The 16026-nt window shown below is 39.5% G+C and overlaps 1 protein-coding gene across 1 annotated transcript in view; it reads left to right on the forward strand.

Annotated features, from left to right (window-relative positions):
* Mdn1 (midasin AAA ATPase 1) overlaps nt 1-16026 on the forward strand; it is a 124396-nt gene that overhangs the window by 21526 nt on the left and 86844 nt on the right. Inside the window, exons 13-23 of the mRNA XM_013351852.2 lie at nt 1468-1580; nt 2726-2874; nt 4018-4078; nt 4932-5143; nt 6479-6582; nt 7479-7623; nt 8123-8219; nt 10623-10736; nt 11631-11778; nt 12163-12273; nt 14975-15126. Of these exons, the coding sequence (XP_013207306.1) occupies nt 1468-1580; nt 2726-2874; nt 4018-4078; nt 4932-5143; nt 6479-6582; nt 7479-7623; nt 8123-8219; nt 10623-10736; nt 11631-11778; nt 12163-12273; nt 14975-15126 (1406 nt within the window). The remainder of the gene's footprint in view (nt 1-1467; nt 1581-2725; nt 2875-4017; nt 4079-4931; nt 5144-6478; nt 6583-7478; nt 7624-8122; nt 8220-10622; nt 10737-11630; nt 11779-12162; nt 12274-14974; nt 15127-16026) is intronic.

A 16026-nucleotide genomic window follows, 5' to 3' on the forward strand; every position in this document is an offset into this window, starting at 1 on the left:
TGTACAAATTTTTCTTTCTTACTATTTTAGTATTATATATTTATTTTTTACTCAGTGCCTCACTGTGTAGCTCTTTCTGGCTTGGAGCACACAGATCTGTCTGCCTCCAGAGTGCTGGAAATAAAGATGTGTGCCAGCACCCCCAACTTATTGTTTTTCCTTAAAAATGGAAAAAAAAATAGTTCCAATGAATGGTAATAACTACGTTCATTAGGTTCAACACTGAGATTGGTGATATCTTGCCTTTTACTTTCTAGATCAAGATAATGTGTTTTGGAATGGCTGAGATTGTTACCCAATGGTAGTATTTGTGCTCAACATTCATGAGGTCTTGGATTTGGTGTACAGAGGGGAAATACATGTAATATTTAAAAGGGATAAGCCTTTGGCTAGTGGTATTGGTTTTGTTGAAGCCTGCAGAAATGTCTGAGTTAATCAAGGCATTCTTCCTTGAAACATCATGTCAGTGATTGCAATAGGGTAAAAAAGTGTGTTGAGCGTTTGCAGTAGTAGGGATGGTTTAGACTAAAAATGTGGAGTACCCAAAAGAATTTACCTGGTAAGTGTGTTCATCATAGTAAGCAAAGTACATGAAACCACCATGATTGGGTTATATGATTTAGTGTTTCCTCTACTGACTAGGGCAGGCAGCGGCTCCCTTGAAGCATTTTGCCTCTTTTTTTCTTGGCCCAAACCTTAGCTTTACTCTGGGTTCTTTTGGTGATCAGGTAAGAGATGAATGACTTCTCCGTAGGAGCCTCTGCTGCGGCTTTTCTTTCTCAGACAGACCTTGGATTCTTACCCCATGCTAGAAATGTAAAACTGACCAAAGCATAGTGAAAGAACAATGTACATTTTGTTAAGAGTGGGTTTTTTCTCTAAGGTCTTGGTAAATATCAGTGTGTTCACTCTATCTAGGCAGAGTCTTATTTGAGTGATAGTTTGTTTCCTGTTGCTATGATCTAGTCCCCCAGACAAAGCAGCTTAAGAAAGGGTTTATTTTGGTTACAGTTCCAGGTGAGAGTCCCTTTAAGACAGGATGGTTGCAGACAGGAGCTTGGGAGAGTGTGTCAGAGTACATCTACAATCAAGAACAGCAAGGAATACTTAACCATTGGTGCTCAGCTTGCCTTCATTTATGCACTCCAGGGCACCTGCCTAGAGTCAGTTAACATAATGAGGACCGTCCTTAGCAGGCATGGCCAGAGCCTTTGTCTTCTGTCAGGTTGACAACTAACACTGTATTTCGTACCACTTCTTGGATGTGTGGTCAGGGTTTAAATAAGCACTTACACAACTTGAAAAGTAAAAGAAACCCTTGATATACGCTAACTTGGGTTTCTTGGAAGTAGACACTGCTTTCAGGGTGGAGGGGCTGATGAGAAACATGCATTAAGGTACTTTGTCTAAGGAAATGTTTAAAAGCAGATAAGTGTTTAACTTAATTGAACTCTTTCTCTCCCACAGGCTGAATTTTTCTGTAAACTTTATAAACCAGAAATTGTCATTAATGAGTTAGACGTTCAAGTAGGTCGAGTGCGACTTTTGCGGAAACAGAGTGAAGCTGTTCACATACAGAAGTAAGTAGAGTTCATGAGCCTGGGATTGTGTCTGATCTGAGCATGCCTGCTTAGGTGCATGTTGAGGAATACTAATTTCCCAAAATAGGTTCTGGGAACTAGATGTTAATAGCTGTTAGCAGCTTGGGACGAAAGGAGGAGGTCCTTGATCTGATTTATTACAGTTTATTTAGTGAAGTAATAATGCTCAAGTGGATATCAGGCTGTACTAGTGCAGAAATTTCTTGTTGGCTTGTATCATTCAAATTTCTAAATAATGTGTATTGGAAATGTGTTTTTGACATGGTGCTATTTGAGTTGTGTATCAATCATACCAGCCATTGAAGTGAAAGATCCAGTTCTGTCTCAAGACAAGTCATATTCACAGATTCTGTTTAGATTACTTCATTGGGAAGATGGTATTAATGCATTATAATTTTGTATATTATTTAAATACTTGCAAGATACATTTGTTATGTTGTATATATGTATGATGTGTGTATGTGGTTTTGTGTGCTATGGCATGCAATGTAAAGGTCACAGGATGACTTTGGGGAGTTAGTTCTTCTCCTTCTACCATTTTGTGCTTTTAAGGAATCAAACGCTGTGGTTAGTCTTTCACTGTGGGTAGTAAATGGTTTTACGCGCTGAGCTTTCTCCAGTCCCTATGTAGGTTAGGAATTGAGGCCAGTGTTAATAATCATTTGTTCAAGAATATGCTATGCAGGTTATGTCTTATGTTTTGGGTGTTCATAACCTAGCATCTTAACCACAGGTAATAATATATGTGACACTTGCCAGCTGAATGAATGCTTAGTGTTTGTAGAGCAGAGTACATTTTTAGATTGTATGTTCCAAGAGTATGTTGGAATACAATGACAATCACTCTGGCTTATTTTCTCATTTCCCTTTGGATTGGTTTTCTTATATCTAGCACTAAGCAAAGCTTAAAGCCTACATGTTTGTTTTTCCCCTTTACTTCCATTGTTTCACTGCTGGACTCACACAAGATAGGCAAACACTGTTCCACTGAGCTTTGTTCCTGGTTGTTAGTTGTGAAGTAGGATATTTTAGATTGCCTGGGCTGCCTTAAAACTTGTTACTTTTCTGCCCAAGTCATCATGCCTGGCCCAGCCAACTTGTGAATCTCCTTTTCTTTTTCCTAGGAAGAAGCCCACTTTTGCTGCCACCCGCCCATCCTCTGTTCTCCTTGAGCAGCTTGCAGTGTGTGTCAGCCAAGGGGAACCTGTATTGTTAGTGGGAGAGACTGGAACTGGTAAAACCTCCGCTGTCCAACACTTGGCTCATGCCACAGGTACTTGAGAGGCTTGGGGGGTAAGAGGTGGGCACAGACCTTAACTTGTAGACTAGGACTGGCCTCAGGCTTGGGCTCTTCTTGTCTCAGTTACCCGTGTGCTTGGATTATATGCACGTATTACCATGCCTGACTGAATGTTGTTTTCTTCTAAGTAATAAATCTAAGTATTTTAAAGTTTGAAGTGGACTTATTCTACTTATAGTTTCCCTGGAAATAATAACCACTATTAACAAATTGGCATTATCTTAATTATTTTATTGTCTCTATATACACACAAACACAGGCATGCATACATGTATATATTGTTTCAAAATCAAGCTGTATTTTGATGTGTATATGAAACATATACTGTTTTCCTTGTGATATAGCTCAGGTTGGCCTCCTGCTTATGAGCCTCTGCCTTCTTAGACAGGTAGATGGCAAGACTTGCTTATGTTTGCGCTTAATTATGTTTATTAGTTAGCCTTTTAAAAATGTGTTTCTCCTTTTAATGGCCAAGTAGTATTTTATACTCTGGATATTGATTTAATCCTAATTCAATTTATCGAAGGATCTTTTGTTTGCTTTTTATTTTTTGTGTTTTTGAGACAAATTATTACTATGTATTTCTGACTGTCCTGGAACTCACTATGGACCAGACTGGCCTCCCTCAACAGAGATTCACTTGCCTCTGTCCCTGGAGTCCTGGGATTAAAGATGTTTGCTACTACCACCCAACTGAAGGATCTTTTTGTTGGTTTCAGTTTTTAGATATTAAAGACTTATAAGACTTCTGAAGTTAACTGAGAAAGTCAAAGAAAATGCATTTGTGTAAACTTGCCCTGCCTTCTTATGGAATGTGTTGTGATTTTTCTCATTAAGCTTTCTTTTCTCTCTCTCTCTTTTCTTTCTTTCTTTCTTTCTTTCTTTCTTTCTTTCTTTCTTTCTTTCTTTTTTTCTTTCTTTCTTTCTTTCTTTTTTTTTTTCTTTTTTTTCTTTGAAACAAGTCCTCACTGTGTAGCTTCAGCTGGTGTAGAATTCACTTTGTAGACCAGGCTGGCCTGGAATGCATAGAGGTCTGCCCGATATTCAAGGCATGCATCATCACGGCCTGGCTCCTTTTAAATGTTTGAAGTGATTCTTTTCTTCTGTTTCTTAAAGGTCACCGTTTGCGAGTTGTGAATATGAATCAACAAAGTGACACTGCAGACTTGCTTGGAGGGTAAGTGTGGTTCACATACTATTCTAATACTACGTCATGTTCACTACTCGAGTTGGAAAATGATTTCTCACGGAAGGCAAGTCTAGCCCGCTTGGAGGTTATGCGAAGACCTGTATTCCTTCCTGCATCACAGTATAGTTTGTTGTTAAGCCAGGGTCTCACTGTGTAGTCATGGCTAGTCTGGAACTAATCATGTAGACTAAGATGGCTGCTAGCTCATCTGCCTGCCTCTGCCTCTCCAGAGTAAAGGTACAGAAGACATGTGCCGCTATGCTGATATATGCAAGCCAGGATGGGAATAACTTGTGTATGAGCTTGAGGATGCGTGTGTGTGTGTGCCATAGCACACACACGGAAGGAAGGCAGAGGACAAGTTGCACTCATAGTATTAGATTAACTTATTTTTTGTGTGCTCGACAGTGCATATCTGCCCGAGCAGGAAGGCAATTTCCATGAGTTCCTTTTCTCTCTCACCCTCTAAATGCTATAGTTGTCAAGCAGCAAGCACTTTTACCCACTGAGCCATCTCATTGGCCCATCTCCTAAATTTAAATGACACTTGAGGTTCTTGTGTTCAAAGGAATATTTTAATTACTAAATAAACAGTTATTTATTGTTCTTTGTTTTTTGAGACAGGGTCTCTCTGTAGTCTTGACTAGCCTACAACTAACTTTGTAGACCAGAGTGGCTTTGAACTCAGAGAGCCACCACCAGCCCCTGCTTAGTAGACTTGGATTTTGTGTTGTCATATTTCTGATTTTGGTTAGTTCGCCTTGCGTTTCCTAGTCTCTGCTTCAAGAATTTGTGAATCATATTTACTGTTTTTTGTTTGTTTGTTTGTTTTCTTTTTAAGTTTTAAGCCAGTAGACCATAAACTTATTTGGCTGCCATTACGAGATACGTTTGAGGAACTGTTTGTCCAGACATTTTCCAAAAAACAGAACTTTACCTTTTTGGGACACATTCAGACCTGCTACAGGCAGAAACGATGGCATGATCTTCTCCGACTAATGCAACACGTACAGAAGTCAGCTATTGCCAAGGAAGTAAGGGAGAGCCAGCCAGGTAAGAATGTGGAAAGGCTTGACACTGGGGCTCACTTAGCAGGTATAAAAGAAGAATTCAGTAAAAAGGAGAAAAGTGGAGCTTTGTAGGTCTTCAGGCAAAGGTGACTAGTTTTGAAGTGTCCTGCTCCATGCGTGTATTTGTAGACAAGGTTCTGTTAAGATCACTAGATGGTGCTGGTGTACAAGCGCTGCCTAGTAATCAGGATGACGTATTTTCTGAGAAAGAACTGGCTTCCACAGTAAGCAAACTTTTGGTCGCTTAGTGGTCTTCACTTCCCTTCCTTGCCTATGAAATGGTAACAACATTGGCTACTTCAGAGGTTCTCTAAGGGGAAGCACACCACAGAGTGCACATACAAGCGAGCTCTTGGTGACTGGCACATGGTTAGCATTTGGAAGGATTTAGTCCTTTACACTTTGTCTAAGATGCTTAACACGCTTGTATTTCACAAGTTTTATGGTTTTGTGTTTGAAAGTCATACTATATTTATAAACAGCATGTTTACATGATTTTGCATCACTTAGATAAAATACATGACAAACAACTTTAAGGGAGAGAAAATTTATTTTGACCTGTGATTTAAGATAATTCCAGGCTGGTGGTGGCGGCGTACACCTTTAATCACAGTTCTCGGAACTCAGAGGCAGGCAGATCTTTGAGTTCAAGGCCATCCTGGTCTATGAATTGAATTCCAGGACAGCCAGAGCTGTTACACAGGGAAACCCTTCTCGGGACCCCCCATCCCCCCCCCCCCCCAAAAAAAAAGATTGATGAAGAGGTGTGGCAGCAAACAGGAACATATGTGTCAGCAGGAGAATAAGCTGAAAGTTGGTTCTCTTTTTCCACCATGTGAGTTCCTGGGATGGAAGTCAGATTTGTCAGGCTTGATTACAGAGCCTTGCCAACTCTATAGAGAGCACCTGTAACTAAGGGTCAGAGTTTAGTTTTTAAAAGCCTGTCAGAAGAAGCCTGTTTCTTTCCAGCCAGCTTTCACCTTCTAACAGGTTCCGTGGACTTCTAAGAGAGATGGCTCAGTGGTTAAGAATCTTTGGTTCTGGGGAGAGTGACCTCGATTCTCAGCACCCCTGTCTGCTGGCTCACTCTATCTCCAGGGCATTCTGACACTTTTGTTCTCTGTGGGCACCCACACTGAAACACCCACACTGAAACACACTCACACACAGAGATTTAAAAATAACAAATATGAATCTTTATTTAAAAGAGTGGTTTTAGATAAGGAACATACATTAAAAACATATGCCCTTGGGGGGACATTTCAGACTCAAACCATACTACTTCAAAATTTAAGGTCTTTTCTTTATTCTTTCCTAGGGCTGCTTCTAAAGGAGAAATGGGAAACATTTGGCCTTAGACTCAATCACGCCCAGCAACAAATGAAAATGACAGAAAATGCCCTTTTGTTTGCATTTGTGGAGGTATTTTATTTATTATTTAGGTGTGTGGATGTTAGTTTGATGGAGAATAAAGTCTGTCGAAGGTTATTATTTGTATTGTCTTTGTATTGTGCCTGCTATTTAACACAGAAAATACTTAACAGATAATATAAGGAGAAGCAATGTTCTTCCCAGTATTTAGGGTTTTAATGAGCACAGAGAGTATTTAATTGAGGATAGTGTACTCTGTTACTTCACCTTTGTATGATAGGACCAAGCACAAACTCCAACTTAGTTGTCTGTGTGAATGTCTGCATTTGAAAAGGGGGTGTGATTGGATCAGTGCCTAGTTCCAGACCATGGTCATCTCCTTTGTGCTGTGGTCTATTTTGTGCACTGTTTTGATTAAATTAAACATCAGTGATGTAGGGCTGAATATTATTCATTTTGATATTCTATATGCTGTGATAGACTGAATTACAAACAGTATACACTCCTGATTTGGAAAGTTTGAGGTCTTGGTGTGATTTTTGTGGGTGCTTTTTTGTTTGTTTTTGACAGGGTCTCACTATGTAACTTTGGCTGGCCTGGAACTCAGATCTGGGATCAAAGGCACATGCCACCATCCCCACCTTGGGTGCTTTTCAGAACCAATTGGGTGTTTTCCATCATCTGAAATTGTTGTATGCTTACTTGGTCATTCATATAACTCATGTTTATATCATCCTACCTTGTGGGCTTAAAGATAATTGACCATTTTGGACATTTACAGTCCAAAGTACCTTACATTTACAGTCTAACACTGCCAACTGCCTGAATTTGTCATTTAACGTATAGATTCATTAGTGGAAAAAATATGTACTTGCCTCCGTTCTTAACCTTACTTGTGTGACTACTTTTGCTAACTGTGTCTTTACTTGAAATATGTTATCTTCCAGGGTACCTTAGCTCAGGCTATAAAGAAAGGAGAATGGATCTTACTAGATGAGATTAACCTGGCTGCTCCTGAAACACTGGAATGTCTGAGTGGTTTACTTGAAGGATCTTCTGGCTCTCTGGTTTTGCTTGATCGAGGAGACACAGGTAGCATTTAATCCCCTTGGGGTTTATCTTGGTCAGTTAAAAGTGAGATTTTTTTGAATAGACATATTACATGGGGCTTCCAGTGGAGTTTATTATTAAGTTAATAAGTTCCTGTGGAAGCAGATTGAACTATTATTAGGTGCTGTGTTAAATACAGAGAATAAGGTGATTTGTCGAGGCATTTAAGATGTAGATATGCACTGCAGACACTGTCCAAAGAAATACACACATAGGTCTTAGGTAATGAAATAGAAATAATTGGATGTAAACAATATACCAGAAAGATTTGAACAGCAGCATGACATTAAACAGTTAGTGTGTATGTGCACATGCGAGCCTGTGCTATCTGCCTGAACACGATCTTACTTCAGAAAAGGCGCCGCTGGTGAAATAGCTAGCACTAATCTGGCTGGACCTTGGGCCTTCGCGTCTGTGCTGGGGTCCTGAGACAGATCACTTGAATGCTAAAAGTTGAATTTTTCTAATTTTCTCCGAACAGAGCCACTGGTTCGGCACCCTGATTTTCGTTTATTTGCGTGCATGAATCCAGCTACTGATGTGGGCAAAAGAAATCTCCCACCAGGAATAAGAAACAGGTAAGGATTTTGTTTCCTTTTCTTTATTGTTAATATTTATTTATCCAGGCCGGGTGATGGTGGCGCACGCCTTTAATCCCAGCACTCGGGAGGCAGAGGCAGGCAGATCTCTGTGAGTTCGAGACCAGCCTGGTCTATAGTATAGAGCTAGTTCCAGGACAGGCTCCAAAGCTACAGAGAAACCCTGTCTCGAAAATCCAAAAAATCCAAAAAAAAAAAAAAAAAATTTATTTATCCAAATTTCAAACAGTGTTAAAATTCATTGGTCTCTTGATTAAGAGGAATCTTGGTTTCCTTATTTGTTACTTCTCTTGTCCATAGCTTTATAAGTATATAAAGAGTCCAGAAACCTGGAGAACCATTGTCTAGTATTGTTTATTATTTATGCTGCTTCTACAGATTGATCCTAGGTTGTATACCTAGTTCTTTGGTAGTTAGTATGGTACTAAATAGGTATTGTTGAATACAATTCATTTTTTAGCTATCAAGGGAATTTTATTTATAGAACATAATGCTGTTAAGTGCTTAGTTTGGGCATTTTACATGTAACTTTGAAGAATAAGGTTTAGTGATATTAATATTTGCGTTGTCTCATGTTTGGAAATAGTCACTAAAGTCAATTAGGGGCCAGCAAGATGGCTTCAAGAATAAAAGTGCTTGCTGCCAAGGTGAGAGCCTGCATTCAGTCCCCAGAAACTACATGTTAGGAGAAACCCAACTCCTGCAAACTGTCCTCTTGCTCTACAGAATAAATGTAACTTGCTTGTCCATATATCGTGCACACATCACAAATACATGTAAGTTTTAGAAAGCCTGTTCAGAATTCTGTTTCCATTATTTAGAAATAATGGAAATATTATAGATAATTTTAAAAATTATATTAAAGTGTGTACTTTTTTTTTACATTATTTTAGTTTTTATCATGAGGGTGTATATGTGTGTTTAGATTGTTGTTGTTGTTGTCTTTTTTTTTTTTTTTTTTTTTTTTTTTTTGAGACAAGATCTCACTCACTGTGTAACCCTGGCTGTCCTGGAATTTACTGCGTATACCAAACTGACCTTAAATTTAAAAAGATTCACCTGTTTATCTGTGTCTTTAAATCGAGAAGTAGATTTTTTTTTAAATGAAATTGGGCACTCCAGTCTTTCTTGCTTTTGTTTAGGGTAGGATAGTAATATCATTCCCTTGATGAATGGTATATACAGGTATGAATGGTCCCTCTGATTAGTTATAGTTTGAGTCTGTGTTTTTGGATGTTAGTATACTGATGCCTGCTTGATTCCTGATCCCATTTGATTGGAGCTCTTTTGTCCATCCTCTTACTCTAAGGGTACTACCCATCTTTAAACTAAGGTGTGTTTCTTATAGACAACAGACAGATGGACTTTCTCTCTAGAGCCATTCAGTCAGCCTATATGGTTAGAAAGTTGAGGTTGTAAGTTAATATTGATATGTGTATATAAATTGTGGTCATCATGTTAGTGCTTTTGGTGATGCTGTTTGTATTTTAATACGTACAGCAGCTCCATGTTTCTTTTCAGTCTCTCTGCTGTGCTTCCTTTCTTCAGCCCATATTACTGCTTCCTGTATTTTCTTTTTTCAATTCTTGTCTAGTGTTTCCATCTCCTGATTGAATTTCACTCTCTAGTCCTGTATTGTCTTCGTTATTTCTGTCAGCCTTAATGTTTCTGTTTATGGGCGTCACTCAAGACTTTCTTTCCGTAAGTTCTTTCTCTGTAACTTTGTGGAACTGTTTCTTTCTTCTTTAAACTCCTTGAATTCTTTGACCAAGTTCATGATTGTTCTTCTAAATTCTGCCTCCTGTGTTTTCTCTCTACAAGACTGGTAGGATTTGGAGATAAGCTACTGTCCTAATTGCCCGTATTCTTGGTGTTTGTGACGAGACCTAGGCATGTGGACTTTTTCATTAGTTCTGTATTTGCTGTGGACAGATGGAAGAATAGGCCTAGAGTTAAGAATAGGCTTGGGAAGAATGAAGTCAGGTAGACACAGTGTATCTCCTGGTTCAATTCTGTGCTGTGGGGGTGGGTCTGGCAGAGTGGTTAGGTTGGATATGACACGGGAGGGGCCTCGTGGAAGCCGAGAGGTTGACTCAGAAGGAGAATCCTGGCTACATCCTAGAGCAATGCTTCCCAACCTTCCTAATGCTGGAACCCTTTAATACAGTTCCTCATGCAGTATGACCCCCAACCATAAAATTATTTTTGTACCTACTTCATGACTGTAATTTTGCTATTTATGAATTACAATGTATTTGTGTTTTCAGATGGTCTTAGGGTTCCTTTTGAAAGGGTTCATTACTCATAGATTAAGAACCACTGCCCTAGAGAATGATGTGGGACATACTAATTTCTTACCAATGGTTAATAATTTTCTTACAGGTTCACTGAACTTTATGTAGAAGAACTAGAAAGTAAAGAAGATTTACAGATTCTTATTGTAGATTATCTGAAAGGACTGAGTGTGAGCAAGAACACCGTGCAAGGAATTGTAAAGTAGGTCCTCCTTTGCTTGACTTTATAGATTTCTTTTGCGCATAAAAATCCATTTCATACAGCCGGGCGGTGGTGGTGCACGCCTTTAATCCCAGCACTCGGGAGGCAGAGGCAGGCGGATATCTGAGTTCGAGTCCAGCCTGGTCTTCAAGAGCTAGTTCTAGGAGAGGCTCCAAAGCTACAGAGAAACCTTGTCTTGAAAAACCAAAAAAAAAAATTGTTCCCTGCAGATACATACGTTTTCATGATTTGCTTCTATGTAAAGAAAACTGGTAGAAGCATTTGCTTTGAGATTGAGGCTTAATTATGAATTCCCTCAGGTTTTCATAAGGAAACTACTTACACTACCTATGAAAATGAACAGGTGCTTTTCTCTTTATTGCTTCTGTCCTTCTGCTCACAGCTTAGTATTTGAACCCTAGCTAGGAAATTGTCTTTTATCTTTGTCTTTTCTCTACTTATCATTTGCATAGTAGCTAGATGGAAGCCAGGGGCAAGTTTGCTACTATAAACTCGATTATGTTTAGTATTAAGAGACTTCCATATATAGACTTTAGAACTGTGGTATGGCTTGGCCTTGAGTCTCTTTCTCACGTTTTGGAGGCCATGTGGAAAGTCCATAGTATTTTGTGCAGACAGCCTGAGGTTCAGTGCTGACTCAGGAAGCTAGAAACTATTATGTCACTCTGAGAATTACTTTCCTGCTGAACGGGATATAATATGAGAAGGGGCCACTCACCTACACATGGCCCTCAACAGCTATACACACAGTGAAACCCTGTCTTGAAAAGCTTAAAGAAAAGAAAAAAGCCTTTGTAGTTTCAATAAATAGCTAGAAATAGCAGGAAAATAATTACTATTTAATAAACTGCCTGAACTTCATCCTCTTTGTAGCTTCTACACTGCTTTGCGGAAAGAGTCTGGGACCAAATTGGTGGATGGAACTGGCCATAGACCTCACTACAGCCTTCGGACCCTCTGCAGGGCTTTACGATTTGCAGCTTCCAACCCATGTGGCAACATCCAGCGCTCACTCTATGAGGTATTTCTAATATCTATTTTCCTGAGCAGCTGGGTGGATGGGCCTGTAATGAGTGAAAGAGGGTAGGGACGCAAATACCACCTCTGCCAGTGCTTGTCAGTCAGTTTTGTCTGTAATATTTTGGACAGAGGCACCCTCCTTTGTTTTTTTTCCACCTTGTTCTGGGCAAAGTGGTATTGGCACATGACGTTAATCCCATAGAGGCAGGAGACAGACAGATCTCTTGAGTTCAAGGCCAACCTGGTCTACAGAGCTAGTTCCAGGCCAGCCAGGGCTACACAGAGAAACCCTGTCTCAAACAAACAAAAGTTGTTCTGGGATGTAGTAGTCCAGGATGTTAAGTTTTATTCCCCAAATAAATCTGTGTTTGTGTTTTCTCTCTAGGGCTTTTGTTTGGGTTTCCTAACACAGCTTGACAGGACATCACACCCAGTAGTTCAGAAGCTCATCTGTCAACACATTATTTCTGGCAATGTCAAAAGTCTGCTGAAACAGGTGTGTTCTTTGGTGCTCAGTTTGTTTCATACAGCTATTTGAGGAAAACTTTCCTGCCTTTTTTTTTCTTCATTCCATGTGGTAGAGTGTTTTGCCTGCACATATGTCTATAGAGCACTTGTGTTCTTGTATGTGGAGGCCAGAAGAGGGCATTGGATCCCCTAGAACTGGAGTTAATGATGGTTCTGAGCTACCATGTAGCTTTTAAGAATTGAACCTGTGTCCTGGAAGAGAAGCCAGTCAGTCAATGCTTTTAATCCCCAAGCTGTCTCTTCAGCCCCTTGTAGCAAAAACTTTAAAAGATTTTAGATATGTATTGTCACCAGTCCAGAGGCAGTGGCACCTGAAAGAACAGAGCCTAAGAATGAGGTGGACTAAATCTCATGCAATAGCCAAGTTTATTCCGAGCATCAGGCAGTTGGTGTTCTGAGGGTTAAGAGGAACCACCTTAGTAAAGTGTACAATCCCAAGGATAAGCCACATGTGTGGAACCTATTTTTCCATAGAGGCATATGCTCAAATAACAATAGCCAGTTGTGATGACTGATCGTGAGGAACCCCACTCCTAGCCGGTACACCTGGGAGGAGCATGCAGACACATTCCAAGAATTCTGTGTTTTGAAGAAACTGAGGGCACAAGACTCTTGTTTTCTGTGAGTTTTCTCACAAGCACTTAGAATCCTCCTCACACAACTCCATTCTTGGACCGTATTCCAACAGTGTATATCTTAGATGGTAGAATTTCAATTTTATTTGAGGTTTGAATTCTATAGATAGCCCTTTCCAAACAAAGTGTAAATGTATGTATTCATTTTATTTTATGTTTAAAGTTCCAGTATGGGCTTGTTGATTCACTGAGGTAAACTCTGATACATATTTTGTATAAGTGAACTCATTACTCTGTTGCTTTCCTGATTGGGGAAAATTGCTGGGGTTGACCTTAGGATCTGATTCATGGTAGGCAAATACTCTATCCCTGAACTATATCTCCATCCCCAGCTTTCCTCGAAACAAAAGCTACGATGAATTTTGTGTGTGGGCGAGCACATAAGAGCCACAGTGTATGTGTAGAGGTCAGAGGATAACTTAGCACTTTGCCTTCTCCAGAGCTGAGGCAGGTGGCTCTATTTCTGCTTCTGTGGTGAATACTCCAGGCTAGTTGGCTTGTGAGCTTCTGTCTGCACCCCTCGTCATGCTAGGGGTTCTAACATTACTGATAATCACCACATCTAGCTTTTTACATAGGTTCTGGAGATTGAATTCGAGTTGTCAGGCTTGTGTGTTCTGTCTCTAACCTGCCTTTTTATTTAGCCTACCCATATCTTTCATTTGACTCCGGTTTGTCCTAGTTATAGCTCTGTTGCTGTGAAAAGACTACAACCAAGGCACCTTCTATCAAAGAAAACATTTATTTGGAGTTTTGCTTACATTTAGAGAGTTAGTGGGAAGCAGACAAGTATAGTGCTGGCAAATAGCCGAGAGCTCTATGTCCTGATCCACAGGCAGTAGTCAGAGACCTGCGCCTGGCATGGGCTTTTGGAACTTTAGAGTAATACATCTCCTCCAGCAAGACCACACCTAATCCTTCTCAAACAGTTCCATTAATTGGGGACCGTGCAGTCACGCATGAGCCTATGGGGCCATTTTCATTCTCATTTAGAACTACTACAAGGTTTTAAAGGGGGTGCGGATACTGGTAAAAGCAACAGTCATTTGAGTTTGATACAAAATTACAAAGTAGCATCAGGCTAGAGGAAACAGAAATTTTCACTGTCTAGCTTGTTTTTATTGCTTGCTCCTTAGAATAAGAAAGACAGGAATTTGAAGTTAATTTGGAGTCCACATTTTAAAAATAATGTTTAAAAATACATGTTTAACTAGTAGAGGCTATGAAAACATGAGAAGATAAAACCGCTTAAGTTTACTTTGTGTGATTTACCCTACTAACTCCTTGGAATGGCTGTGTCATGACCCATATTACCTGTTGTCTTAGGGTTTCTATTGCTGATAAACACTATGACCAAAAGCAAATAGTTTATTTCAACCTATGCTTTATAAGTGAAGCAGACAGAAACCAGAGAGGAGTGCTGCTTACAGGCTTGTTCCTCATGGCTTGGTCAACCCACTTTCTTAAACCATCCAGGAGCCTATGGATGATGGCTCACAATGGGCTAGGTCCTACCACATCAATCATTAAATAAAATGTACAGTGGTCTGAATTGAAATACATTCCTCTCAGATATCTCTAGCTTATGTCAAGTTAACAAGCAAAAGCCAGCCTACCCATAAAGGTTCAGTTTCTATAGAGGTTTAGTTTTGTGTCCTCCGGATGATCCAGAATTTGGTGGTGTAAAACCTCTTCTCTATTCCCTCTGGCCTAGTTTTGAGGGAAATGATAGATATTTTAGATTTAAAAAAAATGGATATTTTGCTAGGGGTAAGGGGGTGGAACCACATATGGGAAAAATTATTTTGATTCTGTATGTTTTTCAACTAATCTTTCTACTCTTACCTAATTTTAAAACAAATATGCAAAAAATGTTCTCATTCTTGGAAGTAATTTTGTGTTTATATTTAACTTCTGGGTTTTCTGTTAGAAGCACCTAGAGCAGAGATGTGTTCTCAATAAGAACTTTACTCCCCTCTGAAAGAAAGTTGACATAGGACTATAGTCATTTCTCAAAGTCTTTTGTCTTTTTAGCCTATTCCAGAACCCAAAGGTGGCCGCCTTATTCAGGTCGAAGGCTACTGGATTTCAGTTGGAGACAAGGAGCCTACAATAGATGAAACCTATGTTCTGACGTCTTCTGTTAAGCTGAACCTGAGAGATATAGTCCGTGTGGTCTCTGCAGGGTATGTGTGGGTGTTCCCTCCTGCTGCTGTGACGTTCCTACAAGAGGCACAGTGTTTACTTAGCTTGCTTTCCTAAACTTTGACAGAGCTTTGCTGGTACTTACCTGGCTAACTGAATTACTGCTTTCTAAAAATCATTGCCCTGTGATGATTTGTACTTGTGTGATTGGTGGGAAAGACTTAAAGACATTATTTTTGGCCATCTTTGTCATTGCTTTTGTTCCTGAAAAGGTGATTAGTGGTTGTGAGTGCTTGTTGTTCTTTCAGAGGACACAGGACATGGTTCCCAGTACCCATGTCCAGTAGCTTGTGATTGCCTGGAACTAGCTCAATAGGATCCGAAGCTCATTTCTGAAGTCCTGCATACATATGCACACTCACACACACAGCTTGCAGACAAATACATCCAAAACTAGAAAGTAAATTGGATTTGTTATTTGATTGATTATCACTTCTTATTGACTAACAATTAATTCCACTTTTTCTTACAAATACTACCAGAGAAGTTGGAATTACCTTAGTATTTTTTGAAGAGCAATTGTTCTATTAACCCATATTAAGGCTGAGCATGAGATTTAATCCTACCCCAATCCCTTGCTTTGACAGGAGATTCTCTATCAATTTAATCAGAATTCAAATAACTTTGGTGATTTGCATTGTAGTTGAATATATATATATATATATTCAATATATATATATTGAAATAGACAAAGTATAGAAATTCAAAGAATAGGGTAATAGATAATGAGAATTTGGTGATTTAATAAAATTAGATGTCAGGGAGAAAAGTTTAAACTTGTTTAAAAAGATTAAACAAGAGACGTTTGTCAGCCCTGGCACCTCTGGTGGTTAGGAAGTGTGTGTGTGTGTGTGTGTGTGTGTGTGTGTGTGTGTGTGTGT

This window comes from Microtus ochrogaster, linkage group LG5 (assembly GCF_000317375.1).
Source record: "Microtus ochrogaster isolate Prairie Vole_2 linkage group LG5, MicOch1.0, whole genome shotgun sequence".
NCBI lineage: Eukaryota > Metazoa > Chordata > Mammalia > Rodentia > Cricetidae > Microtus > Microtus ochrogaster.